This window comes from Lonchura striata, chromosome 1 (genome assembly GCF_050655825.1).
Source record: "Lonchura striata isolate lonStrDom1 chromosome 1, ASM5065582v1, whole genome shotgun sequence".
NCBI lineage: Eukaryota > Metazoa > Chordata > Aves > Passeriformes > Estrildidae > Lonchura > Lonchura striata.
In genome coordinates this window covers 117,333,573-117,354,597 of record NC_140703.1, presented here as the reverse complement: position 1 = coordinate 117,354,597, position 21,025 = coordinate 117,333,573, and the positions used below count along the sequence as shown (strand labels likewise).

The following is a 21,025-nucleotide window of genomic DNA, read 5'->3' as shown; positions in this document are numbered from 1 at the left end:
GGTGTGTGAGCGGCTAAAGGAGCAGGGAAAGGGTTCCCCATTCCCAACAAATAGGGCCTGCTTTGTCCCAGCTGCTGGATTTTGACCTTGAGGCTCCCCCAGTTGCCTGTTATGATTTCCAGCCTCATTACCATGGCCAGGAACTGAACTACAGGTTTGTTTTTATGAGCTTCTCCAGCGCTCTGCCAGCTATTCATTTGAATCTTCTAAACAGTCAGCTCTGAATCATAATGCAAATTCCATTTACTGAAAAGGTGGTACCTTTAATATTCCAAATGACCGCGTTTAATGACTGATACTTTTAGACATTACAGCATCCCTCATGTTTTCAGTAAATGGATATAATTTGCTCTGCATTACCCTATTATTATTCCTCGCTGGCATTACAAGGCGACGTTCTCAGCTGCGGGTGTTTTCCATTTGAAGGCGGCCCAAACAACACAATTTGAGAGGCAGCTGCCTCTGTACCCTCAGCTAAAAACGCTGCAGCACCCAGAGGAAAACTGGATGGGGATTTTATTCCTGAAATGTGTTTAGTGCCCCGGCAGTGCTGTGGCGCTGTTTGTGTTGGAAGGGTGTCCACGGGTGCTTTTCACTTCAAAGGAGAGGAAAGGCTGTTGTGTATAATCAGGAGAACTTCCTCCTCTCCAGCCTGACACATCTCCCGTTCGGAATAAAAGCCAGAAGTGGGTCAGCTCTGGGACTCTCCCGGAAATCAGGAATCCGTGTGTGGAACCAGGACACGGCTCGGGTGTCGCGTGGGAACAGAGGGAGGGGAAAGTGGTGAGGAAGGGGCAGCACTCCCTGACCTCTGAGGGACCAGAGCACAGATTGCTCCAAAATGAGACCTCCTGAAGTTCAGGAGGTGCTGCCCTGTCACTAAATTGTCCTGGAATAATGCCGGAATACCACAATGCCCCATTCCGATTTTAAAGACAAATTAAACAGAAGGAAAATTCATAATAAAACACCTGAATTCACACTGGAAATGTGATGGATTTTCACCCTGACCTTACAAAAAAGAGAGAGGCTGCTCCTTCTCCTGAGCTTTTTCTGACCTCCAACTTGCTGGCTTCTCTTTGGGGGTTTGACCCAGCCTCCCTGAAATACCCTCATCATTCTATTAGTTTATTTTAAGTGCTTCTCTTGGAATTTATGGGATTTAGGATTAAGGAGTGACATTTTAAAGGGCATTCTGATGATTATTTTGGGATGAAGCTTTGTGCACCTGCCCACTCACAGGCAACACGTCAGGTGCTATTTGAAGCTTCCTAATATTTTTGTATAGTCCACTCTAAGTCAGCTTCAACTCTTATTTGTTATTTATGCTCCAAAAGCCTTTTTATTTCTACCAGTAACTACTGGTTATGGCAGAGATAAACCAGATTTTGAGCCCCTCTGCCCTGCCTGGCCTCTCCATATTGCAGGAGACATCGACTGCTGTGACTGTTGAATTTTGAGAGGAAAAAAGCTCAGAGAAAGAGCCTTCAGCAGGTCAGGAACCTTTGAAATCTTTAGATATAAGTGGGAATTATTTGTATTTTTAGCCTGACTCTCTCTGTTGCAAAAATCACTTTTTGCAGAGAGTGCTGGGGAACCCCAAGATGACCGCAAGCTGAAAATTCTCATTTTAAATTGAAAATCAGCCACTTAAACCTAACCACGGGTAATATTGTGCTGCCTAAATTAGGAAGGGTGGCTGCCAGAGTCACTCTCTGGGTGCATTTTTGGTTATTTTTCCTCAACAGGATTTCACCGCTTAAAAATCAGAGCGACGCGGAAAAGCGGGAAAAATACGGAAACCCATCCCGCGCCTTTGGAACGGAGCCACGCTGGATTTTGCAGCATTCCCTGGTGGATAACAGCTCCCAGCTCTGTGTCCAGGGATGCAGGAGCTGGAGATGGATTTTGCAGCATTCCCTGGTGAATAACAACTCCCAGCTCCGTGCCCAGGGACAGGAGATGGAGCTGGAGCCCTGTCAGAACTGAAAATGTCCCTCAGACATTTTTGGATGTTCTGGGCCCAGGTCAGAAGCATTTGAGACCCTGGCAGGCAGCTGCAAACAGCTGTGATTTTGGGTTTGAACCATGGAATGATTTACCAGCCTTGCAGGAAGAACAAGAAATCACAAAAGTTTAGATATTATAGTGGAAGTAGTCACAAAGTAGAGGGAAGAATTTTTGAGTGCTGTACAGGGGGTTTTGGTTTTGTACATGGGGGTCAGAGGTTTTAAGATGGATTTGGGATTTGGGCCTGCCCTGTCCTCCCTCTTTCTCCTTCCTCACCTCCATGTTCTTGGTGATGTTGGCACTCACAGATTGGTTTAGAGTAGAAAATCACCATTTAATATAGGTAATAGGCATTGGGGGAAAACTGTAACCATGTAACACGTAATGTACCATATAAAAGATAGAAAATCATTTAATATAGGTAATAGGCATTGGGGAAAACTGTGAACATGTAACATGTAATGTACCATATAAAAGATAGAAAAACACCATTTAATATAGGTAATGGGCATTGGGGAAAAACTGTAAACAAGTAACACATAATGTACCATATAAAAGAGAGCAGCAGCCCTGGGTGGGGAGAGAAGAAGAAGAAGAAGAAGAAGAAGAAGAAGAAGAAGAAGAAGAAAAAGAAGAAGAAGAAGAAGAAGAAGAAGAAGAAGAAGAAGAAGAGAAGAGTCAGAGAGGATGTCAGGGTGTGTGTGTGCCTCTGCCTGAGCTGCTGAACAAACCACAGCAGCCCAAGGAGAAAATCTTTTAGATAACTCACAATAACAACAACAGAAGACTACTGAGCCTTTCTTTGGAAGCTCGGGTTGGAGGAGAGACTTTTCCACCCCACGGAGCCACCCCGACCCAGGGTGAGCTCCGGCAGAGCCCCCCGTACCTCTGCCGCTCCTGCCCACGAAGCGCAGGTCGTTGAATCGCGCCACCTGGTTCTTCATGGCGGCCGTGGCGTTGCGCAGCTCCGCCGAGTAATTCTCGTCATTCCCGGCCATCACCGTCACCAGGGTCCCGTCGGGGACGTCCCCCAGGGCCACCACCTGCGCCAGAAAGAGCAGAAACCTCAGTTCCCTGTGTTCCATTCGGAAGTCAAACCACAGGGGAGAAGCCGTGGTGAAAACCTGGGTGGGTCAAGCGGGTGTTGGAAATCATTCCCAATTTGCTGGGATGGGAATTCTCTTCACCCCGCCAAGTGTTGACCCCTTTGTTATTCTCTAATCCATGTTGGAAATCATTCCCGATTTGCTGGGATGAGAATTCTCTTCTTCCCCCCCAAGTCTTGGCCCCTTTGTTATTCTCTAATCAAGGATTTTCAATTTGGGGATGGAATTTAGGATCTGAAATTATAAATTCCACACACGCCTGCTGCTAAATGGTAGCGCAGTGCTTGACTTGTTGCTGCACTAAGGTGTTTTCCAACCCAGATAAAAAATTCTTCTCACCATGTCCTGGAGAACCAAAGGACCTAAGATAATGAAATTTTAAAATATCTTTATATTACCATAACTTATACTGTTTTAAAACTCATCTTTTTTTTATTCCTCATTGTGGATTTCTACCACTTTAAACCCGATTTTCCCCAATGGCTGGACAGAAATTTTTCTTCCTCGATGCACCCTGAAGCACCCAGCATGATGTGAAATGAAAAATGCTCTGAGACGAAAAATACAGAAAACGAGCTTTCCAAAATCTCTGTAATTGTCAATAAATAAATACAAGTAGCAGCGCTCGATGGATTGATTTATATCAGGAGCTCTTAACAGAGCTGCCCAAGCAGAAATCCAGAGCAAGGCCGTGGAAAATCAGGCCTCAATCAAATGTTTAATCCCAATTTACTGAACAATTCCTTTCTTTCCCTCAGGAGCATAAAGCAAATCATTTTCAGACCTCACCCTCCTGTGGATGGATGGAAATCATGACCTGAACTAAGGACTTTCCCCTTTCCCCAAAATATTCATGCTCTTTGGTGCCAGAATCCATCAAACCTTTAGGAACACAGGGTTCACTGGGGTTTTGATGAGAAATATAAAGATTTCTGAACTTTAATATTCTGATTTTTTTTTTAACTGTTCACATTGATTTAATGATGAAAAATTTGATTTTTCTTGTAGCTCCTTGAATCCCCCAAAGAAATCCAACCTGCTGGAGCTCCATGGACATCTGGGACCTCTCTCCGTGTCCTCTGACAAAAATCAGAGTTTGAATTATTTTCTCTGATTTTCTTTAGAGCCCATTGCTGTTTCCCCAATTCCACGGCACTGCCACCACAGAAACCCCCTAAACCCCCCCAAAAAGCAAACCCAGAGATAAAATCCAGCTCGTTTTTAATTCCTCTTTTGCCCTCTGGAAGAGGAACCAGCCTCGCATTGCGTCCTCGAGTTGCAGCTCGAGATTTTCCTTCCTCTTAACATTTTCTGACTTCAGCCCAGGCAGTTACAATCGGCTGAAGTTTGTCACAACCTGATTTTATTTCTCTTTTCTGATCTGTTCTCTCTTTAAAAACAGGACCAGCAGCTCCTTTACTTGATCCAGCCCTGATTTTTATTCCCCAGCCACAGCCACCTCCCAAAATACGAGAGGATTCTCCATTTTCAGGTATTTCACAGCTTTTTTTTTTCCACACAGCCTGAGCTTTTCACTTCTGTCCTCTCCCTTTGCTCACCCCTAACCCTGGTTTTCACTTCCACATGCAAAGCTAAAATCTCTGGGTCAAAATTCCCTCTTTACATCTTGATTTCAGTTTCCTCTTTCCCCGTTCCTCCCCAGCCCCGATTTTTGGGTTTTTGTTCTCCTCTCTGCGCTGTAATTTGATTTTTTGGGCCTGCAATCAGCTTGCCTTTTCAGATTTCTCTGATTTTGGCAGAAATGAGGCCCTGCTGGAAATGCTGAAGCTTGGAAATCATCACAAAATCAGCAACTCTGCAGCCAGTTCTTAAAAAATCCTGCAAAACCTTGATGCTTTCACATCTAATAGACAAAAAACAGGGAGAAGGGAAAATCGGGGCAGTACCCTGCCATGCAAATATTGAATTTAAGGGAATTTATGCCCCGATTTTAAGCTTTCATTAAGTTTTTCATGGATCCAGGGCCAGTTGTCTCTGACAGAAATATTTTAAAGCTTTCAAATCCCAACCTCGGTGAGAAAAAATGGGAAGAGAATTCTTAAAACCGATTTAAAAACTGACCCAGCCCAGAAAAGAAACTGGACTTGAAAGTCACAGACAATAGAAACAGAAATACAAATATTTACATTAGAAAAAAGACTAAACAGATAAGCTGGGACTTGTTTCTGGAGCTATCAAGGACTTGGTTGTACTTTTTACTTCTAAAAATTTGTATTTCCCGAGGAGCAAGAAGAATATCGGTCTTGCAGTGCAGTGGGGAATCTAAATTTACTTCTCCTGCATCAATTAATCCAAATTGGCCTCTTAAATGTAGATTTGGATTCTTAACAGCTTTTGGACAATGAATTGACACGGCACCTTATTGGTTGTTGTGAATTATTTTTCAAGTTGCTCAGAATCATTCTTAAATTTAGGAAAAACCAATGAAAATGGATCACTTTGGTTTGAAATAATATCTCAATCCTGCAGAATTTTTAATGGATTTTTCTAAATGTGAGGAGAAAAGTCTCTGCCTGCCTCTTTTTATTCCCACAGTGAATAAAAATAACAAATACTCGATAAAACTCAGTGCTTTTTGTCAGATACAAACCAAAATATCGGCAGCAGAGGAATGATCTGAAGTGAATTTATTTTTCTTTTCCTAGGCCAAATGATCTGAAAAATCACGAATTGTTTAAAATGGCTTTGCAAATACTCAATATTTAGTAGAAAACCACTGAGATGCAGCAAATCCTTTCGGGATTTATTTCTCAGACATCCACGGAGAGAGAATTTGGGGGGAAGATGAAGAGCAGGGAGCCAGCAGGTGCCTCCCAGCCCACCCTTCCAGCCTCTCCTCCTGAAACCTTCTCCTCATTTGCGGGTGGGTTTGGTTAATTTTTTTGTTTCATTTTATTTTTCTCATGGTTATTTCCAGGTGGAATTATCCCAGTTTTCCAAACTCCTGGAGAAGCAGCGTTTGGAGCGGGGCGAAGGCTGAGGCTGCTGGGGACAGAGGAGGGAAAGCGGCTGCGGGCATCTCTGAAAACCCCTGGAAATTTTTTTCCACGGGCGATTTCCACCTCGCCGGGGCATTCCCAGGGATGGGACGGGGATCGGGCAGGAGAGGGAAGAGCCACTTCTCCCGTCCTTCCTCCGGGATGTCACCCGCAGTGGGATCCCCCAGGAAAAATCGGGATTTCCCTTCTCTTCTCTCCCTTCCCGGCGGGGCGGAGCGCCTTTCACTCCCGCATTTTTTCCAGCAGGAAAACTTCCCGGCTAATTAGCAGCCCGGTGTGTGGGGAAGAGTGTAATAATTAATCTAAATGTGGGAATTTCGGAAGTGACCCCGTGGCCGGTTCCTCCCTTTGCCCCGCTCTTATCTGCGGCAAACGAGAGCAGACACAATAAAACTTTTCCCTCCTCAGCAGGAATTCCCGACGCTGAGCTGATTCCCTTCTCCCTCGTTTCTCCTCTCCCCAAAACACGGGAAAGGCTCGAGCCTGGTGGCCTTTGACACACACAAAAATAAAAAGGTTATGCTGAAGCAACCGGGGTTTAGCGACCGCATAAAAAAAACCATTTTTTTTTTTTTGGCTTGGCAAATCCCGATCCTAAATCAAGCCCCGGGGCTCCCGGGAGCTGCGTGTCCGTGCGGCTCCCGGCTCGGAGAAAAGGATCACGAGAAGAATTCCCAATTTTTTCCTCCCCTCGTTCGGGAGCCAAGCTACAGCAGCAGCGAGAAAACAGCGAGCTTAGGGAGGCAGCGACAGTCCCGGCTCAAAAAAACAGCGGGAGCCACGGGAGGAGGAATTTACTCCAAGGGAGGAGGAATTTACTCCAAGGAGGGAGGAATTTACTCCAAGGGGGGAGGATTTTACTCCAAGGGAGGAGGATTTTCCTGGGAGCCGCGTAACGGGAAGGGAGGAAAGCGCCACAAGCATCCCCCGCACGGCTCGGGACAGGAGGGAGCCGGGATGTTCTCTCCCATTCCCTCTCCTCATCTTTTTCCCGGATTTTATTTGGATTTAGCAAGGGACTCTGCGAAAGGAGGGAGAGCTCTGAGAGGTCTGCCCGGGTTAGGCCGCGACTTTTGCTGCTGTTAAACCGGGCCAGTAAAAGAGGAAATGTGGTTTTTTGGGATTGCCGCTGGGTTGTTTTGTGGTGTTTTGTCCCTCCGAAAGTCCCTGGCAGGGGAAAGGCGGGGGACAGCAGAGGGACAGAGGGACAGAGGGACAGAGGGACAGCAGAGGGACAGAGGGACAGAGGGACAGGGGGACAGAGGGACAGAGGGACAGAGGGAGAGGGGGGACAGGGGGGACAGAGGGACAGAGAGACAGGGGGACAGAGGGACAGGGGACAGAGGGACACAGGGACAGGGGGACATAGGAACACAGGGACAGAGGGGACAGAGGGACAGAGGGGACAGGGGGGACAGAGGGACAGGGGGACAGAGGGACACAGGGACACAGGGACAGAGGGACAGAGGGACAGAGGGGACAGAGGGGACAGAGGGACAGGGGGACACAGGGACAGGGGGACACAGGGACAGAGGGGACAGAGGGGACACAGGGACAGAGGGGACAGGGGACAGAGGGACACAGGGACAGAGGGACACGGGGACAGAGGGACAGAGGGACACAGGGACAGAGGGACACAGAGACAGAGGGACACAGGGAGCTGCCACCATCCTGGGTGATATTTGGGGATCCAGGGGCTCCTCCAGTTCCGGGCCGCCCGTGTCCAGCTGCGGCATCTGCTCCCCAGCGCAGCCAACTCTTTATTTTGGAAATAAAATGGATTGATCCCTGTTTTTCCCCCTTGAGCAGAGCCGCCCCTCACTGGCAGGGCTCTGGATGGGGAGAAGAGGGAGGCAGCGGCTGCAGGGAGCTTCTCCCGGCCCTTGGCACTCCCCGGCTGCCCCGCTCCTGCCCCGAGCGCGGCCGGGAGCCGGAAGGACGGGAAGGATGGAGGGAAGAGGGAAGGGATGGAAAGAGGGAAAGGGTGAAAAGAACAGGGAAAGGAAAGGATAGAGGGAAGGAAAGGAGGAAAGGAAAGGAAAGGAGGAAAGAAGGGAAAGGAAGGAAGAAGGGAAGGGAGGAAAGGAAAGGAAAGGAAAGGAAAGGAAAGGAAAGGAAAGGAAAGGAAAGGAAAGGAAAGGAAAGGAAAGGAAAGGAAAGGAAAGGAAAGGAAAGGAAAGGAAAGGAAAGGAAAGGAAAGGATGGAAAGAGGGAAAGGATGGAAGGAGGGAAGCGCGGAGCGAGCCGGGAGCACATCCGAGCCCCCATCCCCGCATCCTTCCCCCGCTGTTTCCCCCCTTCCCCAGCCAGCCCTGCCCAGCACCTACCTTGAAGGCGATGGGCAGCGTCTTGTTGCAGCGCCAGTGCGTGGGCAGCACGGAGCAGAGGAAGTTGGGGCTGTCGGTGCGCACCAGCTCCCCGGGGTGATCCGCCAGGACCTCCACCATGCTGCGGTCGGCGGCGCGCAGCTTCCCCGGCAAAGCCCCGCTGTGCTCGGCGCCGGGCAGCGCCAGCGGCTCGCTCATCTTCCCCGGGCTCAGCGTGGTGGAGGGCGGCGTGAAGCGGCGGCTGGTGCTGGTATCTACGGGGATACGCATCACAACAAGCCTTTAGAGCCACACAACACCTCCGCTGAGTTCCTAGCAAGCGGCTACGCGAGCGCAACTCCTCGGCGAGCCGCTCTCCGGGGACCAACATAAACGGGCGCGGGCTGAACCCCGCCGAGAGCTTGGTCCTGCGCCAGTGCCCCGAGTGAATTTTGTCGCTGCTAGCCTCAACTCTCGGCTTCCTGGCCCGGCGGAACAGATCCCGTTAATCCGATAAGCGCGAGGGTCGTGCGGGAGCGGCTTTACCGCGGCCGGGACGCGGGAAGGGAGCGGGGCCAAAGCTCATCCCAAAGTGCCAGAAAAAAGTGAAAACGGGGAGGAGAGCGAGCACGGGAGGCAGAGCCGGCGCTCCCCAGTTCCTTCCAGGTGATTTCTCCCCGGTGCCGAGAGAAAGCAAAGCGCGCCGGCGTCTTCTGGAGGCAAAAATCGCTCTCGGAGGGAAATTCGGGGCTGTTCTTGGGAGGAGGCGGATCGCCAGCTCGGCGTGCTGAGCAAAGGTCAGCTGGCTACAACTGGAGAGAAATTCACGGCCACACACTCACGCACACGCACATCTACCGGATTTCATCAAATATTTACGAGAGAATCTGTAGAGAATTTAAACACAACAGGAATCCATTAATGTTCTCCGCGAGATTTTCTTTTTCTTTTCTTTTTTTTTTTTTTTTTTTTTTTTTTAAAAAGCAGCCGTGAAAATGAGCTTCAGTAGTTTGGTTGGCGTTGCTCTAAGAGCGCTCGTGTCATGACCTTCCAATCATTCTTGCGCAAAAAGGAAAAAAAAAAAAAAAGAAAAAAAAAAAAGAAAAGAAAAGCTCAGTGCATGGCATTCAAGCTTCAGATCTCTATCTTTGGTATAACGCTTTTCATTAATTTAAAGAAAAGTCACAGCCGATCGCAAGCGCCGGAGCTGAGAGGTCCAAGAGCTGCAAACTCGGGGTCGGGGATGTTGGTTAAATTGTGGGTTTTCTCTGTGGTTTTGTGTGTGCAACAGCGCTCTCTCCCTCCCACTCACGTCCTCCTCAGCAGTCAAACCAACAGTCTGCAACAACTTCGCCGCTCCCTGCCAATTCTTTTTTTTTTTTTTTTTTTTTTTTCAGTATCTCAGGCAGTCTTCCTCTAATTCGGCCACAGGAACCGGCTGCTTAGCAGTGTTTGAAGCGCAGCAGGTGGAAGGCTGCTTCGGCAAACATTGCTTTTCTCCCTCTCGTCCTGCGGGATGGAGCCCGCCGCGCACGCAGGAACCCAAAACCACCGGCGACGGCAGAAAAATAAAAATTAAAAAAGCGGAGAAAAAAAAACCAAAAACAACCAAAAAAAGCCTCCCCACTCAGCGCAATCTCTACTTTTGAACGGGTGAAATCTTTCCTTCCGCGGAACCAGGCGGCGACAGCAGAGGCGGAGAGCGGCGGGCGCGGCGGGACCGCGGAGCTGCCGGGCGGCTCTGGAGAGCGGCTCAGCTCCGCTCAGCCCGGGAGCGAGTCCACGGCCGGGAGCTTCCCGCGGGCGCGGAGAATTCCTGCCGGGATGGATGCGCGGGGCCGCGGAGCGAGCGCGCCCGGCCGGCGGCCGCCGGGCTGGCTGGAGGTGGCCGGGAGCGAGTCGGGGCTGGCTGGAGGCGTGCGGAGGAATGTCATTCCCCCGGTGCTTTGCATACGGGGAGGGCACCGGCCAATCACGGCCCTACCGGGGCGCGGCCGCGGGCCGGGGGCTCCCGGGATCGGCGCGGGGCGAGCGCCGGCTCGGCGGGGACGCCGCGGCCGCGCCTCGTCCCCCGGGGCACCGCGGCTCCGCAGCCGCCCGCACCGCCCGCTCCCGCGGCCCCCGGCCCTGCCCGCCCGCCCGCCCGGGCTCCTGCCGCTCCCCGCCCGCCCCCGGTGCCCGCAAGGTGCCCGCAGAGCCGCGGACACCGCCCCGCCGCACGCCCGCTCCTCCCACGGTGGTCCCCGCTCCTCCCCGGGTGGTCCCCGCTCCTCCCCGGGTGAGCTGGCGGCGCTTTCCGCTCCGGAGCTTTTGGGGGGACGCCTGAGGGGGTCCCGGGCACGGCCACAGCCCGGGTGGTGTCCCCGCCGCCCCCGAGGGCAGGAGCGCGGCCCCGAGGGGCGCCCGGCGCCGCTCGGTTTGCTGGGGCGGTGGCGGCGCTGCCAGCCAGGACCATCCCTGCCAGCCCCCCTCCTCCTCCTCCTCCTCCTCCTCCTCCTCCTCCTCCTCCTCATCCTCCTCCTCCTCTGCACAGCCCAGCGCGGGGACAGCACCGCCGGGAGCAGCTCGGGCACAGCCACACGGCCACCAGCGGGTCGCCAGCCGCCGGTCGCTCTGAGCCCGCGGAGCCGGTAGCGAGGATGCTGGGTGGAGGCGGGGCGGCCGGGTCGGGCTGCGGATTTTTGGGTTTGGAGGCTTTTAAAAATTGTTTTTCTTTTTTTTTTTTTTTTTTTTTTATGCTATTCGCCGATGCCGCGAGCGTAACCCAGACCGGGAACGGGGCGATCCCGACCCGTCCCCGCCGCGCTCTCGGCGCTGTCTTTGCCCTTCCCTCCGCCAACTCTCACCCCCCCCGCCCGCCGCATGCCCGCCCCTCCCGCGGCCACCCGCGGGATGCCTCCGCCAGCCCCGGCAGCTCGGATGGATGGATAATGGATGATGGATGAAGGGATGGATGGATGGATGGATGGATGGATGAAGGAGGAATGGAGGAATGGATGGATGGATGGATGATGGATGGATGGATGGATGGATGGATGGATGGATGGATGGAGGAGGAATGGATGGATGGATGGATGGATGGATGGATGGATGAATGGATGGATGAAGGAGGAATGGAGGAATGGATGGATGGATGGATGGATGGATGGATGGATGGATGGATGATGGATGGATGGATGATGGATGAAGGGATGGATGGATGGATGGATGATGGATGGATGATGGATGGATGGATGATGTATGGATGATGTATGGACGGATGATGTATGGATGATGGATGGATGGATGGATGGATGGATGGATGGATGGATGGATGGAGGAATGGATGGATGGATGGATGGACGGATGAAGGAGAAATGGAGGAATGGATGGATGGATGGATGGATGGATGGATGGATGTTGGATGGATGATGGATGGATGATGGATGATGGATGGATGGATGGATGAATGGATGGATGGATGGATGGATGGACGGACGGACGGATGGATGGATGGATGGATGGATGGATGTTGGATGGATGATGGATGGATGATGGATGATGGATGGATGGATGGATGAATGGATGGATGGATGGATGGATGGATGGATGAAGGAGGAATGGATGGATGGATGGATGGATGGATGGATGGATGGATGATGGATGAAGGGATGGATGGATGGATGGATGGATGGATGGATGGATGGATGATGGATGGATGGAGGAATGGATGGATGGATGGATGGATGGATGGATGGATGGATGGATGGATGATGGATGATGGATGGATGGATGTATGGATGTATGTATGGATGGATGGATGGATGGATGGACGGACGGATGGATGGATGGATGGATGGATGGATGGATGGATGGATGGATTGAGGAATGGATGGATGGATGGATGGATGGATGTATGGATGTATGTATGGATGGATGGATGGATGGATGGAGGAATGGATGGATGGATGGATGGATGGATGGATGAAGGAGGAATGGAGGAATGGATGGATGGATGATGGATGGATGGATGGATGGATGGATGGAGGGCTGCAGGTGGTCGCGGGGGTCCCCCGGGGCCGCTCCCGTCGGGGGGAGCCGCGCCGGGGCCGGCGGGGGCGCGCTGGGTGCAGTTCCCGCCGTGGCCGCTGGAGGGCGCGCGCCGCCCGCCGGCCGAGCGGCACCGTGGGGGGGGGGCGCGGGGAGACCCCGGGATTTGGGATCGGATTTGGGATTTGGGATCGGATTTGGGATTTGGGATCGGGATTTGGGATTTGGGTCGGGATTTAGGATTGGGAGCGGCAGCTGCGGCCTCAGGAGCCGCTCTCACCACGGCCCATCCCGTCCCCACAGCAGCTGAGACCTCCTGTATCCCCGGGATTTGGGATTTGGGGTTGGGATTTGGGGTTGGGATTTGGGATGAGCGGCCTCGGGAGCCGCTCCCACCACGGTCCCTCCTGTCCCCACAGCAGCTGAGACCCCCCCGCAGCCCGGGGAGCGCGGCCCGGGCCCCCACGGCAGCAGGGGATGCTCTGCTTCGCCGGGAGCCGCTGCGGGGACGGAGCACGGCGAGTCCCTGCCTTGGATGCTGCGGGCTTTAACCCAATTAACTGAACAAACAAATTAATTAAAGCGGCGGGGAGAGCTCGGCGCCTGCTGCGGGGAGAGGGATGCAATTCCCGGTGCCAGCGAAGCTTTCCCCGCGTCCCCCCGGGCTCGGGGTCCCTGTCCCGGCGCTGTCCTGGGGGGGCACCCGGGGATGCCCATCCTGGCACTGCCCAGCCTCAATTTCGGCTCCTGTCCCCCCAAATTCGCCCGCCCGCCCACTTCCAACACGTCCCTGTTGTTTAAACCCAGCCGAATTTGGTGCTCCAACTATTTCACCCCAATTTCCTAAATTTTTTTCTAACTTTTATACATTTTTCTTTAATTTTTTTTAATCCCGTGTTTTCTACTTTTTCGCGTGCAACGATCCCGAATTTAATTCACTTTTCTATTGTAAGGGGGGGGGAAATAAAAAAAGAGAAATATCGAGGCGAACGGCTGTTGCAAACCACAGCTTAAAAAGCATCTGGGCTGTATTAGTGGCTGATAACTTTTTACGGGCATGGCAGAGATAAGAAAAGTTATTTTACTGATGTGCATCCATCTGCTAAAACGTGAAAAAATAGCCTTTAATTATTTCTCTTTTTTTAGTCAAGATCTGGGGAGGATTTGACGTTTAAATTCATGAACATTTTGAGCTGAACTTCACTCCCTGCTTTGCATTTCTCCTCAATTCGACCTCCTTGTAAACACAAAATAAACACTAAATAAACGCGAAATAACCGCAAAATAAGCACAAAATAAACACAAAATAAATAAACGCGCCCCGCGTGCGTGGGGAGACCCAGAAACCGCCACGATTTAGCAGAAAATCCGCAGTATTTCCAATTTTGCCCCATGAATTCCCGGCGTTCTCAGGATTTAACGTGGGTTAAAGGCGACAATTTTCTATTTCACTGCACGGGAGCTTTTGCGAGGGAAGGTGAGGAGTTAACTCAGAGCAGAGCCAGGGCAAACACCGCGGGGAGGATATTTTGATATTTGGGTGCAGATCGAGCTGTTTATTTTACAGCCCCATTAGCACCGCCCGCACCTGGCTGCGTCTGGTTTTATTTGGGTTTTTTAGAGGTTTTTTTCAGTTTTGTTGGGTTTTTTGTGGGTTTCTTTCAGTATTATTATTTTTTTTTTTCCCAATTCCATTCATCCTCTCCTTTCTAATTTTATTTTTTTGCGGAATAAGGAGAGCAGCTCTCAGGGGTGTCCTCGCGTTGCTCTGGAAAAAACGGGAATTAAGCAGCTTTTGGGGATGGGAAGCGACGCGAGGCTGATGCTGCTCCTCCCAAAATGAGGTTTTGAGCATCCCTAAATTTAAGACGGGCGCTGGGTTTTGGGATCGTTTTTGGGAATCGCCACGGGTGCTAAAACTTCCCCAATTTGTATTTTGACACTCATTTCCGTCCGCTGGAAACAAACCCCAAGGGAATTTCCATCCTCCACGGAATCCTCGAGGACAAAATCCCGATTTTTTCCCCACACCGCAGCCAAGGAAAGCGTCGGGGAGAGGCGGCAACAATTTCGGGGTGAATTTTAACCAGCCTGAACCACGCAGGTCAATATTCCCTGGCCAAGTTCTTCCCTTTTGCACCTGAATTCCTTTAATTTATGCTCAAAAAAATCCCCGACCCTACAAATCTCATCGATTCACGGAGCTGCTGGTTCACTGCTAGAAGCAAAGCACACTTAAAACACCACTATAAACGTATTTTTGTCAGGTTGTTGAATTATCCCTGCAAATATTTATTGTGTTGGAGCCGCTGTCTAAGCTGAAAAAAAAATCCTATAAATTAAATTAAATTATTTGGGGGTTTTAAATGAAATATTGCCCAAGGAAAAGGGATAGACAATAAAGAAAAAGATGGTTTTTGTCCTTATTTCCTGCACTGGTGTCTCACATGCAACGGGAAATCACCCAAAATATCACCAGGGATGGGGTGGATGGGAATTCCCTGACTCCCAAGGACTGGGAAGTGCCGAAATTCCCAGGAATTTTGGGTTTGAGCGCTGCTGCAGCTCCAAATCCCTCCGGGAGCAGGGGAGGTGCCAGAGCTCATCCCAGGCAGAGCAGGGGGGGAGCAGAGAGAAATAACCCCAAAAATGGGATTATTTGGGATCCTGGAAAAAAATTCCCAGGGGATTGCAGTGCCTTGAGGAGCCTCAGCTAATAACGGTGCTGAAAATCCCAAATCCTGTAGGATCCTCAGGTGATAATGATGGGTAAAATCCCAAATCCTGTAGGAGCCTCAGGTGATAAAGGTGGGTAAAATCCCAAATCCTGTAGGATCCCCAGGTGATAATGATGGGTAAAATCCCAAATCCTGTAGGATCCTCAGGTGATAATGATGGGTAAAATCCCAAATCTTTTAGGATCCTCAGGTGACAATGGCTAAATCCCCATTGCTTTTAAGATCCGAGTTGATAATGGGACTTAAAGCCCCATCACTTTTAGGATTTTCAGGTGAAAACAATGGGTAAAATCCTAAATCCTTTAGGATCCTCAGGTGATAATGGTTAAAACCCCATTGATTTTAGGATCCCCAGGTGATAATCATGGGTAAAATCCCAAATCTTTTAGGATCTTCAGGTGATAATGGCTAAAACCCCAATGCTTTTTAGGATCCACAGGTAATAATGGCTAAAACCCCATCACTTTTAGGATCCTCAGGTAACAGCAGTGGGTAAAATCCCAAATCCTGTAGGATCCTCAGGTGACAATGGCTAAAACTCCATTGCTTTTAGGATCCTCAGGTGATAATGGGGCTTTAAACCCCATCACTTTTAGGATTTTCAGGTGAAAACAGTGGGTAAAATCCCAAATCCCTTAGGATCCTCAGGTGATACTGGCTAAAACTCCAATCATTTCTAGGATCCCCAGGTGATAATGATGGTTGAAATCCCAAATCCTTTAGGATCTTCAGGTGATAATGGCTAAAACTCCATTGCTTTTAGGATCCTCAGGTGAGAATGGCTAAAACCCCATCACTTTTAGGATCTTCAGGTGATAACAGTGGGTAAAATACTAAATCCTTTAGGATCCTTAGGTGATGATGGCTAAAACCCCATTGCTTTTAGGATTCTCAGGTGAAAACAATGGGTAAAATCCCAAATCTTTTAGGATCTTCAGGTGATAATGGCTAAACCCCATTACTTTTAGGATTTTCAGGTGGTAACAGTGGGTAAAATCCTAAATCCTTTAGGATCCTTAGGTGATGATGGCTAAAACCCCATTGATTTTTAGGATCCCCAGGTGATAATGATGGGTAAAATCCCAAATCCTATAGGATCCCCAGGTGATAAACCCCATTTATTTTAGGATCCTCCAGTGACAATGACCAAAACCCAATAACTTTTAGGATCCTCAGGTAACAGCAATGGGTAAAATCCCAAATCCTTTAGGATTCCCAGGTGATGATGGTTAAAACCCCAATCCCAGCTGCCGACTGATGCCTTCACACATCTGAACTGATGCTTTATTTAAAAATTCCCCCATTTTTGCTGTTAATCCCAATTCCAGGAAAACTTTGGGAAAAGAAAGGAGCTTTAGGAAGGCGGCCCTCGAGCAGAGCTGGGCAGAGCTAAAGAATGAAACGGATTTTTTAAAGGATCTCCTCATGGATGCACCTTGGGCAGCACCAGAGCCCAGCCAGGGCTGCACCCAAATGACCCAAAATGGTCCCAAAATGGTCCCAAAATGGTCCCAAAATGATCCCAAAATGATCCCAAAATGCACGAGCGCTTCCAGGGGCTCTCACTTCTCCTGGGGAAATTTCCCATTCTGAGAATTCCCATTTTTTTCTGGGGTGTTTGGAGCTTGCTGAGTTTGTCCCCAGCACGGATCTGCCCTGGGGTTCCGAAAATTCCCATCAAAACCTGGGCTCCTCTTTATTCCCGGTGGGGTTTGAGTGCCAGGGTGGGATTCCTGGGAAATTTTAGGGCCAGGATGGGATCCCTGTGCCAGGCTGGGATCCCTGTGCCAGGCTGGGATCCCTGTGCCAGGATGGGATCCCTGTGCCAGGCTGGGAGCAGGGGGATATTTTAGGACCAGGATGAGATCCCTGTGCCAAGGTGGGCACAGAGGGAGATCCCTGTGCCAGGATTGGGTCAGGGGGAAATTTGAGTGCCAGGATGGGATCAGGGGGAGATTTTAGGACCAGGATGGGATCCCTGTGCCAGGATGCGATTAGGGAGAAATTTGAGTACCAGGATAGGATCGGGGGAAAATTTTAGGGCCAGGATGGGATCCCTGTGCCAGGGTGGGCACAGAGGGAGATCCCTGTGCCAGGCTGGGATCCCTGTGCCAGGAGGAGATCCCTGTGCCAGGCTGGGATCCCTGTGCCAGGATGGGATCAGGGGGAGATCCCTGTGCCAGGCTGGGATCCCTGTGCCAGGCTGGGATCCCTGTGCCAGGCTGGGATCCCTGTGCCAGGCTGGGACCAGAGTTGGTCCAGGGAGAGGGAAGGAGCAGCCCAGATGATCCAGGTGAATCCCACATCCCTGGTGGGGACCCTGAGGCCTCTCCTGGCCCTTTTAAAGGGAGTTTTGCAGGAATTTTGTAGGGGATTTGTAGGGAATTCCTCCTCTCTGTGCCTCCTCATCCCCAAACTCTGACCCTGAGCTTGTCCCTGGTTCTCTGCTCCCAAAATTTCATCTGGATTGGGACCAGGGGCTGCAATTCCAGCTCTGCTCATCCCCTTTCCTTCAGCCTCCTTCCAACCCTGCCCTGAACCCCTCCAGACCTTCCAGGTTGTGCCAGAACTATTTTTATTTCTGATAAAAACCTCCCTGGACACAGCTCCAAAGAGTGCCCACCCCCTATTTAAAGGATTTTTACTGTGGGGTGATCAAAGCTGAGCAGGATCAGCCTCAGAGCAAACCCAGGTCCTGTTTTCCAAAATTTACATTTCCAAAATTCACATTTCCAAAATTCACATTTCCAAAATACTGCACGTGATAGCCACAACACAAAATCAACTGCAAAATTCATTTTAGAGCCTTTAAATCTGATTTTCCTCCAGTTCATCTGCACAGTGATGAAACCAGGGACTGGAACCACCCTAATTTTAGGTTTTTTTATCCAGGAAAAGCATTCTGGCAGGATTTTTAGGTGGGAATAATCACCACAAAATCAAATCTGTGCATGGCAATATTTAAGAAATATCATGTGGAAGCAAAGCAAGGAAAGGGCAGGATGGTCCCAAGGGAATGGCCGGGCACAAATTTCGAATTTCAAGTTTCAAATTCCAAATTTCATCCCCTCAGTGCCAGGGTTTGCCCTAGAAATACACAGCAAAATATCAATAATATATAGATATATTGTATGTATTATTCATATATGTTATTATAGAGATAGAATATATATATGTTATATAATATATAAAGCTTGTACTATATTACATTACATTACATTACATTACAAGGTTATTTACCAAAGAAAAAACAGAACCTTTACCAAATAAATCTGTTTTTCCTCAGCACGTACGTGGTCCAAGAGACTGGAGATGCCAACCCAAAGTGCCAAAGATTCATTTTTAGGGTTCATTTTTAGGGTTCAGAGATTCCTACAGGACCCCCCCTATTCTTGCTGTTAATCCTCACTCCATGACAAAGAAAAGAAAATAAATTAACTTTACTAAAGAAAAGAATCAACATTTACCAAAGAAAATAAAGACTTTTTTTACCAAAGAAAATAAGGGATTTTTACCAAAGAAAATAAAGGATTTTTACCAAAGAGAATGAAGAATTTTTACCAAAGGAAACAAAGAATTTTTATCAAAGAAGAGAAAGGATTTTTACCAAAGAAGAGAAAGGATTTTTACCAAAGAGAATGAAGAATTTTTACCAAAGGAAACAAAGAATTTTTATCAAAGAAAATAAAGGATTTTTTACCAAAGAAAATAAAGAATTTTTACCAAACAAACCCAAACTTTAGCAAACAAATCTGCTTTTCCTCAGCAGGTACACGCTCCAGGAGAGGAGAACTGACAACCCAAAGTGCCCAGGGTGCATTTTTAGGGTTCAGAGATGCCCAAACCCTGCAGGAGTACCCAAGTCTTGCTGTTGATTCCAAATCCATGACAAAGGAAAAGAAAAGAAAGAATTTTTACCCAAGAAAATTAAGACTTTTTACCAAAGAAATTAAAGAGTTTTTACCAAGAAAATAAAGGATTTTTACCAAAGGAAATAAAGACTTTTTACCAAAGAAGAGAAGGAGTTTTTACCACAGAAAATAACGAATTTTTACCAAGGAAAATAAAGATTTCTACAAAAGAAAATAATAAATTTTGACCTGAGAGAATAAAGAATCTTTACCAAAGCCCCCCGAGGCCGCTCTGCTTTTCCCAGCAGGTACACGCTCCAACCCAAAGTGCCCAGGCTGCATTTTTGGGGTTCATTTTTGGGGTTGGGTTTTAGGGTTCAGAGCTGCCCAGACTCTTCAGGACCCCCTCAAGTCTTGCTGTTAATCCCCACTCCATGACAAAGGAAAATAAAGAATTTCTACCCAAGTAGATAGAGGATTTCCACCAAAGAGAATAAAGACTTTTTACCAATGAAAAGAAAGAACATTTACCAAAGAAATTATGGAGCATTTATGAAAGAAGATAAAGAATTTTTGCCAAAGAAAATAACAAATTTTGACCCAAATAAAATAAAGAATCTTTACCTAAGCCCCCCGAGGCCGCTCTGCTTTTCCTCAGCAGGTACACGCTCCAGGAGAGGGGAGCTGCCAGCCCAAAGTGCCCAAGGTTCATTTTTGGGGTTAAGTTTTGGGGTTGGGTTTTAGGGTTCAGAGATGCCCAAACTCTTCAGGACCCCCCAAATCTTGCTGTTAATCCCCACTCCACACAAAAGAAAAGAAAATAAATAATCTTTACTAAAGAAAATACAGAACCTTTACCAAACAAATCTGCTTTTCCTCAGCACGTACATGGTCCAAGAGATTGGAGATGCCAACCTGAAGATCCCAGGGTTCATTTTTGGGGTTCATTTTTGGGGTTAAGTTTTAGGGTTGGGTTTTAGGGTTCAGAGATGCCCAAACTCTTCAGGACCCCCTCAAGTCTTGCTGTTAATCCCCACTCCACAACAAAGGAAAAGAAAATAAATAATCTTTACTAAAGAAAGTATAGAACCTTTACCAAAGAAAATAAAGACCTAACAAAGAAGAGGAAGGATATTTACCAAATAAAAGAAAAGATTTTTACCAAAGGAAATCAAGACTTTTTACCAAAGAAAAGAAGGGATTTCTACCGAAGAAAATAATAAATTTTGACCCGAGAAAATAAAGAATCTTTACCAAAGCTCCCCAAGGCCGCTCTGCTTTTCCTCAGCAGGTACACGCTCCAGGAGAGGGGAGCTGCCAGCCCAAAGTGGCCAAGGTTCATTTTTGGGGTTAATTTTTGGGGTTGGATTTTAGGGTTCAGAGATGCCCAGACTCTTCAGGACCCCCCAAATCTTGCTGTTAATCCCCACTCCACACAAAAGAAAAGAAAATAAATAATCTTGACTAAAGAAAATACAGAACCTTTACCAAACAAATCTGCTTTTCCTCAGCACGTACATGGTCCAAGAGATTGGAGATGCCAACCTGAAGATCCCAGGGTTCATTTTTAGGGTTCATTTTTGGGGTTAAGTTTTAGGGTTGAATTTTAGGGTTCAGAGATTCCCAAACTCTTCAGGACCCCCTCAAGTCTTGCTGTTAATCCCCACTCCACAACAAAGGAAAAGAAAATAAATAATCTTTACTAAAGAAAATACAGAACCTTTACCAAACAAATCTGCTTTTCCTCAGCACGTACATGGTCCAAGAGACTGGAGATGCCAACCCAAAGTGCCCAAGGTTCATTTTTGGGGTTGGGTTTTAGGGTTCAGAGATGCCCAAACTCTTCAGGACCCCCCAAATCTTGCTGTTAATCCCCACTCCACAACAAAGGAAAAGAAAATAAATAATCTTTACTAAAGAAAGTATAGAACCTTTACCAAAGAAAATAAAGACCTAGCAAAGAAG

At 48.7% G+C, this 21,025-nt stretch overlaps 1 protein-coding gene across 2 annotated transcripts in view; it reads right to left on the bottom strand.

Moving 5' to 3' along the window:
• The window catches only part of RUNX1 (RUNX family transcription factor 1), a 187,259-nt gene that overhangs the window by 85,032 nt on the left and 81,202 nt on the right, over positions 1-21,025 (bottom strand). For both annotated transcript variants that reach the window (XM_085560672.1, XM_085560666.1), the window contains exons 3-4: positions 8,464-8,717; positions 2,897-3,053 (exon numbers count right to left, since the gene is read on the bottom strand). In XM_085560672.1, the coding sequence (XP_085416798.1) occupies positions 2,897-3,053; positions 8,464-8,717 (411 nt within the window). The remainder of the gene's footprint in view (positions 1-2,896; positions 3,054-8,463; positions 8,718-21,025) is intronic.